The sequence below is a fragment of the Carlito syrichta genome, unplaced genomic scaffold (genome assembly GCF_000164805.1).
Source record: "Carlito syrichta isolate Samal-C Ts95f unplaced genomic scaffold, Tarsius_syrichta-2.0.1 Scaffold315069, whole genome shotgun sequence".
Lineage (NCBI taxonomy): Eukaryota > Metazoa > Chordata > Mammalia > Primates > Tarsiidae > Carlito > Carlito syrichta.
The window spans coordinates 482825-496890 of NW_007259165.1; the positions used below are offsets into that span (position 1 = coordinate 482825).

The window sequence follows — 14066 nt, forward strand, 5'->3', positions numbered from 1 at the left end:
CCATGACTCCTTACTCTTGCCAGGATTTTACAGAATCAGATTTCTTAAATTTCCACCAATCTCAGGCATACAGAATTGCTTTCTCACCTTGCTTTCCGCTTTATTATTGGTGCCGTTAGGGTCATCAGGACAATTCAGGTTTCTCTTCCAGGAACTTCCCATACACATCCCTTGTGTATTTTTCTATGGACTGGTCTTTTAAAAAACAAATCATTGATTTGCAGGAGCTCTTTATCTATTTTTAGGTATTCACTCTTTGTTATACACAGCATGATTCTAACATGGTTTAGACCATTCGGCGTAAGCCAGTCACACACAGAAACGAGATGTCGCTCAGTCACCGAGTCCTGGAATAAATCTCAAACTCCGAAGCCTGGATCCATGTCCCTCAGGCCTGCTTCCTCCCTGCCCCCGTCCTTCTCTTTGCTGTCTATCCTGGATTTCTCTACGATCTGCTCTCTGGATCGGCCCCACGATGGGCTCTGCACACCTCCCGCCTTCTGCGTAGAAACACCGGCTCTGCCAGCCAACAGCACCTCAGCTCAGTCCTAGATCCCCAACTCCTCCCTGACCCGGCAGCTGTCATGCTTCTCCTCACAATCCTCAATTCTCTTCCTTCAGAGACTTCACATCACTTAGAATTGCAAGCTTGTGTTCCTCTGTGGACAACCCTCATCCAACTGTCCACTCGGGGGGGGGACGCCAGGGACCACTCCCGTCCACTGTGCTCACAACCATATACCCAACGCCTACAGCACAGAGTAGGTCCTTTACCAACTTGCGTCACAGGAAGTACTGGCTGATTCCCTGCCTTTGTAAACTGTATCTGCTTGACTCGTCTTTTCATGAAACAGAATTTGCTGAACATTTCAGATGAAGAGCCACTGCTACCATGAATATGCACTACAAAGACCTTCCGTTAAAACACAGCTTAGCCGGGCTCAGTGGCTTAGCCTGTCATCCCGCGCCTTTGGGAAGCTGAGGTGAGTGGATGGCCTGAGCCCGCGGGTTTGAGACCCGCCTGGGCAGCAAGACCTCATCTCTACAATAAATCCAAAAAAATTAGCCGGGCTAGTGGTAGCGCGTGCCTGTAATTCCGACTACTCGGAAGGCTGAGGCGGAAGGATCGCCGGCGCCCAGCAGGTGGAGGCTGCGGTGGCTGGGAGCGACCACGGCACTCCAGTCTGGGCGACAGAGTGAGACTTCAACTCAAAAAAAAAAACACACACACACAGTTTAATTAGTTAGCAAGCCTCGAGCATTCGCAAAAGCACTGCCATTTCTTTTTGTTTCTTTTTTGTATTTGCTTAACTTACAACTGCTTATAGAGGAGTTAAATGATCACTTATGATTTATTTCCAGCATACATGACCTAGAAAGCCAAGGATTGAGGATCAATTTAACTGACTGGGCACTTAATATCTCATGAGGTCAAGGCTGAGGTAGAGACAGACAGGTAGCATATTTCCGCAGTTCTCATTCTCCAAAATTAGTCCATGCAGGAACACCAATGCTGTTCATTTCAGGCAAGGGACACACTCAGAGTCTAAAGAAATACGAGAACTACACATGGGACATGAATTCCCCAAAAGATCCAGTGCTCTCTCTGAAGCTCCCAAGAAGCTCTTAGCCCTAGAATCAACCAGAACTTGCCAAAGAAAAGCCATAAAGCCAGAGACGATTTGCGACACTCTCAGGGTATCACCCAAGTTACTCTGCAGAATGTCTTCAGGAACCTAGAAGACAGATCACCGCCAAAACTATCACACGAAATTTAACACCTTATCGTTGCTCGCTGGTTAGAGGTTTTTATCCAATAAAATATGGAATCTCTCTCATTCTCGCACATTGTCGCCAATCTTTCTCTAGCTGCCAGTATCTCACTTTTATAGACATTTCTGCTACTGCTTTAAACATTTTCCTGCTTTTAAAGAATCCCCTTCCAAAGAACCAGCCTCCTTTCCACTAAGATGGATTTCCTACAGGTCTTTTATTAGCTCAGTCTGCAGAGAAACTGTCAAGACTGAATTGACACATCACACGAGTCCTGGGCTCGGAGTTCAATGGAATGGGACACTTGCTTGTTAAAGAAGTTATTCTCCGGGTCTCGCTCTCTTTTTCACACGTGACTTACCTCTTCCTGTAAAGTTACTTTCTTTGCTGGAGCCACAGAGCTTCCATTCAAATATTCCCCTTAAGTCTAAGTTATAAAAAGAAAGAAAGAGGCAATCTTGCAAAAAATCTACATTAACATGCCCTGTAGATACCGCTAATGAAATGAAGCGTCCTATTGGTCAGCAGTACTCATGTTACTGCTTGAGATGGTTAATTCCGTGTGATTTTGCTTGGGCCACAGTGCCCAGACATGTGGTCAAACACTCTTCTGGATATTTCCATGAGGGTGTTTTGGAATGAGATGAGCACTGAAATCAGTGGGCTCCCAGGAGAGCAATTTGCAGCCCTAATGTGGGTGGGGGTGGGCCTCCTCCAATCAGCTGAAGGCCGCAACAGAACAAAACAGGGAAACCCGTGTGGTGGTTTTTTGTCTGTGTGTGTGTGTGTGTGTGTGTGTGTGTGAGAGTCACGGTTTCACTGTCACCCAGGTTGGAGTGCAGCTGCACCGTCATTGCTCACTGCAGCCTCGACCTCCTGGGCTCCGGCGATCCTTCCGTCTCAGCCTCCTGAGTAGCTGGGACTACAGGTGTGCATCACCACTCCAGCTAATTTTGTTTTATTTTCTGTAGAGACAGGGTCTCGTCATGGTGCCCAGGCTGGTCTCGGACTCCTGGGCTCAAGCTATCTCCTTGCTTCAGCCACCCAAAGTGCTGGGATTACGGGTATGAGTCACCACACCCAGTACAACAGAGATTCTTTGGGGCCTCGATAGAGTCTTGGTCATAGGTCCACAACTTCAAGTCATGTAACAACAGAAAGCTAAACAAATCTTCCGGCAAGGTAATTTCATGACCTACCATTCCAACTTGCTTTATTTCTCCATTCGCAGGAAACTCTCTTAATCCTAACCTACACCTTCTTGCTGTATCCTCAGCCTCTCTCCTTCTTCCCTAAATTCCCCACACAACCTACCACCAGAGAGTTGCTCATCTCCTAATAAGACAAGGCACTCTCCCTCTTTCACTCGCCAGAGCTGAGCTATTTCAGTAATAAACTCAGTTCTTATAGTTTGCATCCATCTTCAAAACTTCAATATTACCCCGGTCACAGTATTTGCTTCTACAGGAATGCAATGGGGAATGGATCAGTGTTCATTATTTCCCCACAGAGAGAACCAATGTCACTCCGCAGTCTGAGTAGCTGAGTGGAAGCTCACAGCTCCACAGTTGGCCAAGACATTGACCCCTGACCTTTGGCATAACCCAGCTGCAGCTCCGCGGCATGATGGACAAGAGTTCGCACGACGATGCCACACGTGGCGATACCAGGAAAATTAACTGGCTTGACTGTCGTTTTTACAAGAAGGCAGGTTGGGTAAAAGTGACTGGTTATCAGGGGCGTTCCAAAGAACATTCCAGAGCCAGATTCGAAACCATAAATCAGGTTGTTATTAAAGGAAAACTGTTGAGAACAAAAGTGAAGGCATCCCTTTCCCTCAGCAGGTTAGGTAGTCCTGAGCCTAAAATAATAGCTGCATTAGCACCAGTAGCCGTAGAAGGAGGTGCACAAATGTGCATCTGACACACTCTCTGTTTATCTATCTTCCTTAATAACTAAACGGTTATTGGATTTCAAGTAAGTCAAGTCCCTAAGGTTTTATCCTCTGTGATTCCTCAAAACAAATATATCAGAACCACTACCATATTGTGTCATAAACCATTTCAATAGAAATTTTACAAAAGGGTTAAAAAAAACAAACAAGAAAGCCGTGCCCGTAGCTGTCAGTAATTCCTTCTGAGTGCTGACTATAAATTCTGCCTGCTTTATTACATAAACCAAATTCATGTGGATTATTGCATGTAGCAGTTCTTGAGAAAGTCAGCTGTAAACAGCGCCTGGAGAAATTCCCTGAATTTTCTTCCATCCATTACATGAGATCAAATTATGTGTGTGAGAATGACGCTTTACTACTCCCAATTATTTTTAAACACTGTAATGTAACATATTAACTTATGGTTTTCTTCCGGTTAACGCTGAGATCATATTAGAAGAAATTTATGGTTGTTTAACAAAACAAAAACTATGATGTCAACCCTGGAAGCAGGAATTCATCGACTTACGTAGAGCAAAAAAATTCTTGCCAGATGAGTAGAGAGGAATACACTTCCTACTCATCCTGCAACCGTTATTTCTTCCATTGGGGGAAAATGGGGTGATCTGAGACTTTAAAAACAGACAAATAGAAAAAAGAGGAGGTGGTAGAACAGCACAGGACCCTAGTAAGGCATTTCATCTAACCACAGTGGAATCCCCTTTGGCACGATCATCATAATCTTGGCCATTTTGGTCAGCTTTTCCAGTATTTCAATAACCCCAACGTGATAGGCTACTGATTTAAAACCAGTCTCAAAAGGCACTCATATGGAAACATGCCTCTTTTCGTGGCTACATTCCTCATCAAAATTCTCAGTTATTTTCTATTTTTTGGAGTCAGAGTCTCACTCTTTCACCCATGCTGAAGTGCAATGGCACGATCACAGCCCACCGTAGCCTTGACCGCCTGGGCTCAGGCAATCCTTCTGCCTCAGCCTCCCAAGTAGCTGGGGTTATAAGTGTACGCCACCACACCACACTCGGCTAATTTTTTTCTGAAGCGATAAAAATCTCGCTATGTTGCCCTGGTCTGGATCTCCTGGGCTCAAGGAATCCTCCTGCCTCAGCCTCCCAAAGTGCTGGAAATACAAGTGTGAGTGACTGTGCTCAGCAAAATTCTTATTTTGTATAATGTTTGCTGGATAAAGGAAAGGAAAAAGACACTTTTAGTGCCATCTTAGAATGAGTTTATAAGCAGAAATATAAACACAATCACACAAGAGCCAGACAGGAAGTTTGTCTGACCTCACTGGATGCCGGACTACCTGGAAATGGAGAAAATCGAAATCAGCACATTATTCTTTCACATTACTCCCTTTTCTGCACATGACTGAGGATGTGGCGTGGCCAGATGGAAGGTGCAGGCAAAAAGCGCCCGGGATGAGGGATGTGCTTTTTGCCCAGGGAGATGGGCCTCGGAAGGCTCTCAGCCTCAGGGAAAGTGACCCAAGAAGAGCCCAGAGTCCACGCAAATCACTCACTAAGGAACGTGGTTTTCTCATTATGGTTACAAACAGTCCCCAATGTAACAAAAGGGTTTTGTTCCAAAAGACCCTTAACAAATCTGTTTCAGAACTCCACACACATCGAGCAATACCAGTCCTGCTGTGGGGAACCGTATGCCAGATCAGCCCACAAACATGAAATGTACTGATCGTCAAGTGAACGATGCCTAAATATCCTCTACACGTCCTTATCCATCATTGGCCGGGCACGGCGGCTCACGCCTGTAATCCCAGCACTCTGGGAGGCCGAGGTGGGAGGACTGCATGAGTCCAGGAGTTTCGAGACCAGCCTAGGCAACCTAGTGAGACCTCATCTCTACCAAAAATTAAAATTAAAAATTAGCTGGGCGTGGTGGCATGAGCCTATAGTCTCGGCTATTTGGGAGGCTGAAAAGGGAGGCTCGCCTGAGCCCCGGAGGTAGAGGCTGCGGTGAGCTGGGATCATACCACCGCACTCGAGCCTGGGTGACAGAGTGAGAGCCTGTTTTGAAAAGAAGAAGAAGAAGAAATCATCCATCATAAAGAGCATCTCTAATTCCGAATATTTGAGCCAAAAACCAATTCAGGAAAGAAGAAAGAAATCTCTTGTTTGGTATACGAACTGGGCACCCAAGTCTTACTAAATCCACATTTGTGCTCTGCCTAAGGGGACAGTCATCACCTAATTATTCGAGAAGAAATGGGTCAGCTGTACTCCTGGGAGGAGGGACCCCAGGAGTAGCATGGAAGGAGGAGGGACACAGTTACCGTCCTGGCTTTTGTGTTTGGGGAGTGAAAACAGGGGCATCAACTCCCAGCTCACAGTGTGTGACCACAGACAGTGTGACCATGGCAAGGTATTCAACAGGAAGTCCTTCTAACAAAGAAAACTGAGAGGAAAATGAGCTGCAGAAAATTCCACCCATGTTACGGACTCGGGAAATTGCTGGCTCTCCAGAACACACCCTCAAGAATCGACCTGCAATTAGAGAGGCAATGTCCCCTGTTATCCTCTCCTTTCAACGTGTCACGTACGAGGCGTGACCATGACATGGTGGTCTATGGGTACTGAAGCCAGCATGCCATGTTCCATGGATGGTATCTGGGTACATTCGTGCCAGCGTCTTCTATACTCAGCCGTGTCGCCCTCCGAATTCCTTCATCCTCTGTTATTATTTAAGCCCCTCTGGGCTTTCCACATATCCCATAAACTCTTGCAAGAAACAGGGATGGCGTTTCCCTGAATCTACCTCTAGCACCTAGCAAACGGTCTCTGATGTGCACAGCACTCCATAAGCATTGAAACAGGAAATATTCCTAAGGTGCCACTATGCCAGGTACTATGTAGAAAACTGACCTCCAGCTAGCCATGAAGGAACATCATTCATAGTGAAATTAACATGAGAAAAACAGATCATCGATTGGCTGTCTAGAGCAGCCATATGAATATGAACACCGAACCGTTGATTTATCAGAGGCTTACTCTTTCAGGAGACTCACACCGCCTATCTACAAGGATGCAGGAAAACCCAGGAGAGGCCAGGTGCTCACACCTGTAGGTCCCACACTTTGGAAGGCTAAGGCAGGAGAACTGAGTGAGGCAAGACCAGTCTGGTCAACCTGGCAAGATCCTGACTCTATCTTCTTCTTTTTTAATGTAAAAGTGGGCCTGATACGGTAAAGCGTGCCCATAGTTCCAGCTACTTGAGAGACTAAGAGAGGAGGATCCCTTGCGACCAGGAGTTCGAGGCTGCAGTGCGCTACGATCACACCACTGCACTCCAGCCTGGGCGACAGAGCAAGACCGTCTCCAAACAAGCAAAGGATACAGAAGAGGCAATGTCATAAAAGTAGGAACAGCACCGAAGTTTTCTGTGGGGAGGACTTCTTGTTGAATACCTTGCCGACGATAAAACTATCTGTGGAAGAAATGGGTCTCTGAGCTGGGAGTCGATACCCCCGTTCTCATTCCGAAAACACAAAAGCCAGGACGGTCACTCGGTACCTCCGGAACTGAACTAGCCATGTTCTCAATTCTGCATGATCTGAGACTCCAGGGCAAGCACTTAACCTTTCCAAATCGTGTTCCCTGACCCGGAGCACAGCCAGGGTGGCATGAGGAAGGTAAACAGATCCCGTCTAGGGGTTGCCGCGGTTTCTGAAACACAATTCTAAACACAATGTGAGGGCGGTTAGCCTTTAGTATTTCATTTACTAACTAAACTCTGAGTGTTTTAGATCAACTTAAACCTGATCCGTTTTCCAAGTGACTCTTTTTTTTTAATTGAGTCGGAGTCTCGCTCTGTTGCCCAGGTTGGAGGGCAGTGGCACGCTCACAGTCACCGCCGCCTCCACCTGCTGGGTTCAGGTGATCCTTCCGCCTCAGCTTCCAAGTAGCTGGAACCCCAGGCATGCGCCACCATGCCCAGATATTTATTTATTTATTTATTTATTTATTTATTTATTTATTTATTTATTTATTTATTGTAGAGATGAGGTCTTGCCAAGTTGCCCAGGCTAGTCTCGAACCCATGGGCTCAGGCAATCCTCACACCTCTGCCTCCCAAAATACGGGAATGACAGGTGTGAGTCACCACGCCCAGCCCAAGTGACTTATAAGGGCAGTCTATTATTAAAACATACCTACATCTTAATATTACAAGGACTCAATTTATGATCACAGGGGTCAACAGGAAGCCATTAAAAATACCACCAGTCCACGGTAAGTTCGCGTAGCAAGTCTGGGGTCAGAGGTGTCCACAGGACGCTCCCGAGAAGACCTGAGCAGAACTGTGCGTGGCTTTCAGGCCAGATCCCTCCCACCTGCCTGCATTTGTGTGGCCAGAAGCCAAGAGGGTTTTTTATATCTTTAAATAGTTGGAAAAATCCGTGCTTTATGACATATGAAATTTATATGGGCAAGGCACAGTGGCTCATGCATGTATTCCTAGCACTTTGGGAGGCTGAAGAGGGAGGATCACTTGAGACCAAGAGTTTGAGCAGCCTGGGCAACACAGTGAGACCTCATCTCTCTTAAAAAAAAAAAAAAAAAATAGGCCGGGCTCGGTGGCTCAGCCTATAATCCCAGCTCTTTGGGAGGCTGAGACAAGTGGATTGCCTGAGCCTGTGGGTTCAAGACCAGTCCGGGCAACCTGGCGAGGCCTCATCTCTACAGTAAATCAAAAATTAGCCGGGTATGGTAGCACATGTCTATAGTTCCGGCTCCTTGGAAGGCTGGGGTGGAAGGATCGCGGGAGCCCAGCAGGTGGACGCTGGGCTGGTCGTGAGTGGGCCATCACACTCCAGCCTGGCGATGGAGTGAGACTTCAACTCAAAAAAAAAAAAAAAAAAATCACAACAGCCAGGAATGGTGGTGCACACCTGTAGTCCCAGCTACTCAGGGCCGAGGTGGAAGGATCACCTGAGCCCAGGAGGTCGAGGCTATGGTAGCCATGATCGTGCCACTGCACTCTAACCCAGGCGACAGAGTGAAACACTGACTCAAAAAAAAAATTATATGAAATAAAAACTGTAGTGAGAGTACCTACAGTTTGTTGGAATAAAGCCATGCTCATTCCTTTCTGTGTTGATCGTGGCTGCTTTCGTGCCATCACAGTGACCTGAGTAGCTGCAACAGGGACCGAGTGGCCCACCAAGCCTCAAATCTGGACTACGTGGGCATTTATAGAAAAGGTTGGCTAACCCTGGTGGTAGCATTCCCAGGAGCAGCAGGTCTTAGAAGAGTGAACAGGGGAGGGTCAGATAAGGTATGTGATTATCAAATCATAGAAGATTGATAATAATTAATAATCCCCTACTCATATGTGGCACAAATAACAGTAGGAAAAAATACAGAAGGAGAAGCCCAAAAAATGAAAAACGAAGAGACAGAGAAAATAATAACCAATGGCAGAAAAGAGAAAGCGTTGACATTTTGTGTAATGCTAGCAACCGCGAGATTATCAGCATGTGTATAATTGCACTAGTTGAAACTAAAAGTGTCTATGCAATTTCTATTAAGTATGGGAGGCACAGGGACTAGAATTACCAATTCTGCTCATATGAAAGTATCCCTACTCACAATACACAGTGAATAAGGCACACCTTGGGGAGAAATTTCCTTGGAGTCTCACATCATGTGAAAACATTCATGCAAACACTCAAAAAATGCAAATTTTAAAAGATACCGCTTATATTAGCTTCAAAACACATGAAATGTGTAACAATAAATCTTTTTCTAAAAAAAGTAAAAGATCTGGCCTGGCATGGTGGCTCAGCCTGTAATCTCAGCATTTTGAGAGGCCAAGGCAAGAGGACTGTCTGAGCCCGGGGGTTCGAGATCAGCCTGGGCAACTTGGTGAGATCTCATCTCTACAATAAATAAAAAACAATAAGCCGGGCATGGTAGTGCATGTCTATAGTTCTGGCTACCTGGAAGGCTGAGACAGAAGGATCGCCAGAGCCCAGCAGGTCGATGTTGGAGTGGCGAAGAGCGTGCCATCGCACTCCCAGCCTGGGCAACCTAGAGACTCTGACTCAAAAAAAAAAGTAAAACATCTTTACACAGAAAACTAAAATACTTTATGGAAGGAGATGTAAATAAAAGGAAGGTATACTATGTTCACGGATCAGAGAACTCAGTATCATGAAGACGTAATTTTCCTTAAAATAATCTAGTCAGTGTCATTCCAACTCAAATCCTAACACATCTGTTTTGTAGAAATAGATAAGCTGATTCTAAAATTTACACAGAAGTATAGTGTGTCAAAAATAGCCAAAACTCTCTTCAAGAACACCAACACACCAAGCATCTTGCCACATAGATAACAAAAGTGGTCATCCTACAACAATTTTTTTTTTTTTTTGAGTGGGAGTCTCACTCTGTCACCCAGACTGGAGTCCAATGGCCGCTCCCAGCCACCGCAGTCTCGACCTGCTGGGCTCCGGTGATCCTTGCATCTCAGCCTTCCAAGTAGCTGAAATTACAGGCGTGCACTACCACGCCCAGCTAATTTTTGATTTATTGTAGAGATAAGGTCTCGTCAAGTTGCCCAGGCGGGTCTCGAACCCACGGGCTCAGGCAATCCACTCACCTCGGCCTCCCAAAGTGCTGGGATTACAGGCTGAGCCACCGAGCCCAGCCCTACAAGAATATTAAAGGCACGTTCTGATCAAGAGAATAGAACCAATAAAAAAATGGCACAGGGACGTTTTCAAATAGAGATGCCTGACGATGGTGCGAGCTGGCACCACAAATCCGTGGGGAGAGAAACCAACTTTCTAGTGAGTGGTCCTGGGACAACTGCTTGTCCACATGGAGAAAAAAAGGAACGAGTCTTCCACCACGTGCTCTACGCGAACATCAACGTCTGGGGAACAGAGGACTTCAGGGAAAAGGCAAAACGCCAGTGTAGAGGAGGGAAAGATGGGTTACAAGACACAGAAAACATCAAAGATCAATAAAATCAGCTTAGGAAAATGGAGACTTCTTCACTCGCCAAAAAGTCATTTTAAAAAAGAGAGAAACTACCAGCCACAAACTATAAGAAGCAGCAAGAACTTGTGATAATACCCTACGTGTGCTTGGACAAAGCTTCCCATTTTGCAAAATGTTGCACTTAAAATAACATAGCTTATGAAAATGGAGATTTGAGAAGGACATCTCAAAGTCATGTAACTTTTTTTTTTTTAGATAGGGTCTTGTTCTTTTGTCCAGATTGGAGTGCAGTGTGTGATCATAGCTCACTGCAGCCTTGACCTCCTGGGTTCAAGTGATCCTCCCACCTCAGCCTCGCAAGTAGCTGGGATTACCGGGCATGCACCACCGTGCCCAGCTAACTTTTTTTTTAAGAGACGACTATGTTGCCCAGGCTGGTCTCGAACTCCTGGACTCAAGCAATCCTCTCATCTTGGCCTTCCGGAGTGCTGAGATTATAGCCAAACACCACCATGAACAGATAAAAAGCACGTAACTAACAAAAATAAGAATCATCCTAACCATAAAATTAGGTCGCACTAAAGGCCAGGTAACCTACCTAGCAAATACTACAGTAAACATAGAACTTATTTTTCTTAAACAAAAATGAAAAGATGAAGATAACTTGATGGAGAAGACTATGAAGAAGGATTGTGACTGCTTAATACGGACAAGGGAAATGGCCAAGGATAGAGAGGTCCGGACATACACACTTCAGGACACAGTGCATGCTGGAGGTCGCCACAGGAAGCACGCGGGGGAAACGCCCATGCGGTGTTTCCCATCAGCTCCCATCGGCTCAGTCAGTGTCACTGCACTAAGGTAGCTTGTGACCAGCTGCTGTCACCTGGTGTCAAATATTCACAAGTCAGGGAAGCTCAGAGGAGTCAGGACCACCCTGCAGACATAAAGGCCCTACTTTTCAGCTGCCTGAGAACTCCCTCACACAATGGAAGCTTGCACTTTAAACTGACACAGTGCATTTAACAAGTAACTAACCGAAATCAATAAAAAAAAACAACCACAAGCTGGGCATGGTGGCTCACACCTGTAAGCCCAGCACTTTGGAAGGCCAAGGCAGGAGGATCGCTTGAGCCCAGGAGTTTGAAATCAGCCTGAGCGACATAGTGAGATCTTGTCTCTACACAAAAAAAGTCAAAGAATTTAACTGGATGTGGTGGAACACACCTGTAGTCCCAGTAACTCAGGAGGCTGAGGTGGGAGGATTGTCTGAACCCAGGAAGTTAAGGCTGCGGTAAGCCATGATTATACCACTGCACTCCAGCCTGGGTGACAGAATAAGACTCCAACTCAAACAAAAAAAAAACTCCAAATCACTAGAGGGGGAAAAAAACAGAAAACTGGGCAAGACACTTCAGCACAGATATAAGGATCTCCAAACGCCTAGAAAACTTGTGTAAAATTCTTAAGTTCGATGGCTGTGATGGTCAATTTGACTGGGCCACCAGGTGTGCTGACATTTTGTCAGACACTATTCTGGGAGTGTCTATGAGCACGTTTCTGAGTGAGGCTAACACTGAAATTGGTAGAGACTGAGGAGATTGCGCTCCCTCGTGTAGACGGGACTCATCTAATCTGATGAAGAACTGATGAGAACAAGGGCTGGCCTGCTTCCAACTAGTCAGAGGGGCCTCACCTGCCTACCTACATGAGCAAGGACACTGGTCCTCATCACTGTCAGGAAGGGGCTTCATAAATATTTGTGGACTCAGTGACCCCCATCACCCATTCTGGGTCTGGCCAACCCTATTCTGAAGATATTCTGTCTCAGCAGTTGGGTACACGCTGACCTGGGCCGCGGGACTGGCTCTTGCCTGTGCAAAGTGAAGCCGTGCTATCTCCAAGTTGTTTCTTTCCCAGCAGTCCCAAGAAGATGGCAGAGCTCCAGGATGGAGGATGCCTGGCCCATGGACGGGGGTGGACAGGAAGGGCCGTCCACCAACGCACGCTGGACTGTAACGTGAGTGGTACAATGAAAAGTCATAGCATCAAGCCCTGGAGCCTTAGGCTGACCTGTTTTAGCAGCCAGTGAGGCACCCTATCAACTTACCCTGCTACACTTTTATAAAGAAGTACATACCTCACTATGTGATAAAGTTACCATGAAAATTCATTAAATGCCCTACAACCTCCTGCATCCATAATAATCATTTCAACAAAGAGGGAGAAGGGGACTGTCTGCAACAATGTAAAGCCAAAGACAATTCAGCCACCAAAACTAGCAAAGACCTAAATATGTCCATAGTAACCCCAGAGACAGCTACAGCTTAGGCCAGGGCTTCTCAGTCACGGCACCACCGACAGAGGACCAGATAATTCTTTGTTGTGGGAGGCTGTTCTGTACATTGTAGATTCTGGCAGTATCCCCAACTCCTGTCCACTAATGCCAATAATACACTCCCCAGCTGTGGCAAGAAAAACTGCCTCCAGGTATGGCCAAGTGTAACGTAGGAAGTGAAATCCTTTCTGGTTGGAAACCATTCATGCAGACAAGGTGTGATCGTAAGAAACGGCTTTGCTTTATCTGGGATGAAGATATATAAATTACAATCGGATATTAATTAATCAGATATTAATTTAATAATACCACTGCAGTCGAGCCCAAGGCCACTCATTTATTCAGTCCTTAGAAGGCCTCCCTGGCAGGTACACATCACGCTGCTCCAGGCCACAAAGGAAATGTCCAAGTTGGAACAAGATGCAAAAGCTGGTAGAAATGCCAACTTGTTGTCACCAGAAGCGGAGTCCAACTGCTGGCCCAAGCCACGCCCATAGTCTGCCTTTCTGATTTGAAAGGTGACCATGATCATCATCCTGGCTCCTCAAACAACAAAAGAATCAGAGGGTGACAGGGGGTCATTGACTAACGTGGAATAAACGTTTTTAACAAGGCCGTCCACTCTCAATCTGTCCTAATGAAGAAAACAGTGACAAAACTGACGAGAGGGGTAGGTGACTCGGGAATCACCAACAACATTCACCTTTGGCAAGGTCAGGCTGATTTTTTTTTTATTTTTACCTAAATGGATCTTCTTGAGAATTTTCTCTTACTCGGGTTCATGTTAAGTTGCTGCACACCTCCTGACTGCATGCCAGTTCTGAAAAAGAAAAGGGTAGCGGAGACAAAAAGGCTTTACGTGCAACGAGTGTCAGCATGGCTTACAAAGTGTCCCCTGGGAAAAAACATCTATATGTAATTCTAAATTTTTAAAAACACCCGTTGTGATCTACGCGGTTGTACACAGGACGAATCTCTTCTTCCCAGTCTGTCAAGTGCCTGAATTACTAAGAAAATGACTGCCCTCTTTGCAACGAAC

General features: G+C 45.9%; 1 protein-coding gene across 1 annotated transcript in view; it reads right to left on the reverse strand.

Moving 5' to 3' along the window:
- SFMBT2 (Scm-like with four mbt domains 2) overlaps window positions 1-13562 on the reverse strand; it is a 160743-nt gene extending 147181 nt beyond the window's left edge. The window contains exon 1 of the mRNA XM_021706035.1: window positions 13400-13562. Coding sequence (XP_021561710.1) covers window positions 13400-13562 — 163 coding nt within the window. The remainder of the gene's footprint in view (window positions 1-13399) is intronic.
- Window positions 13563-14066: the final 504 nt, after the last annotated feature.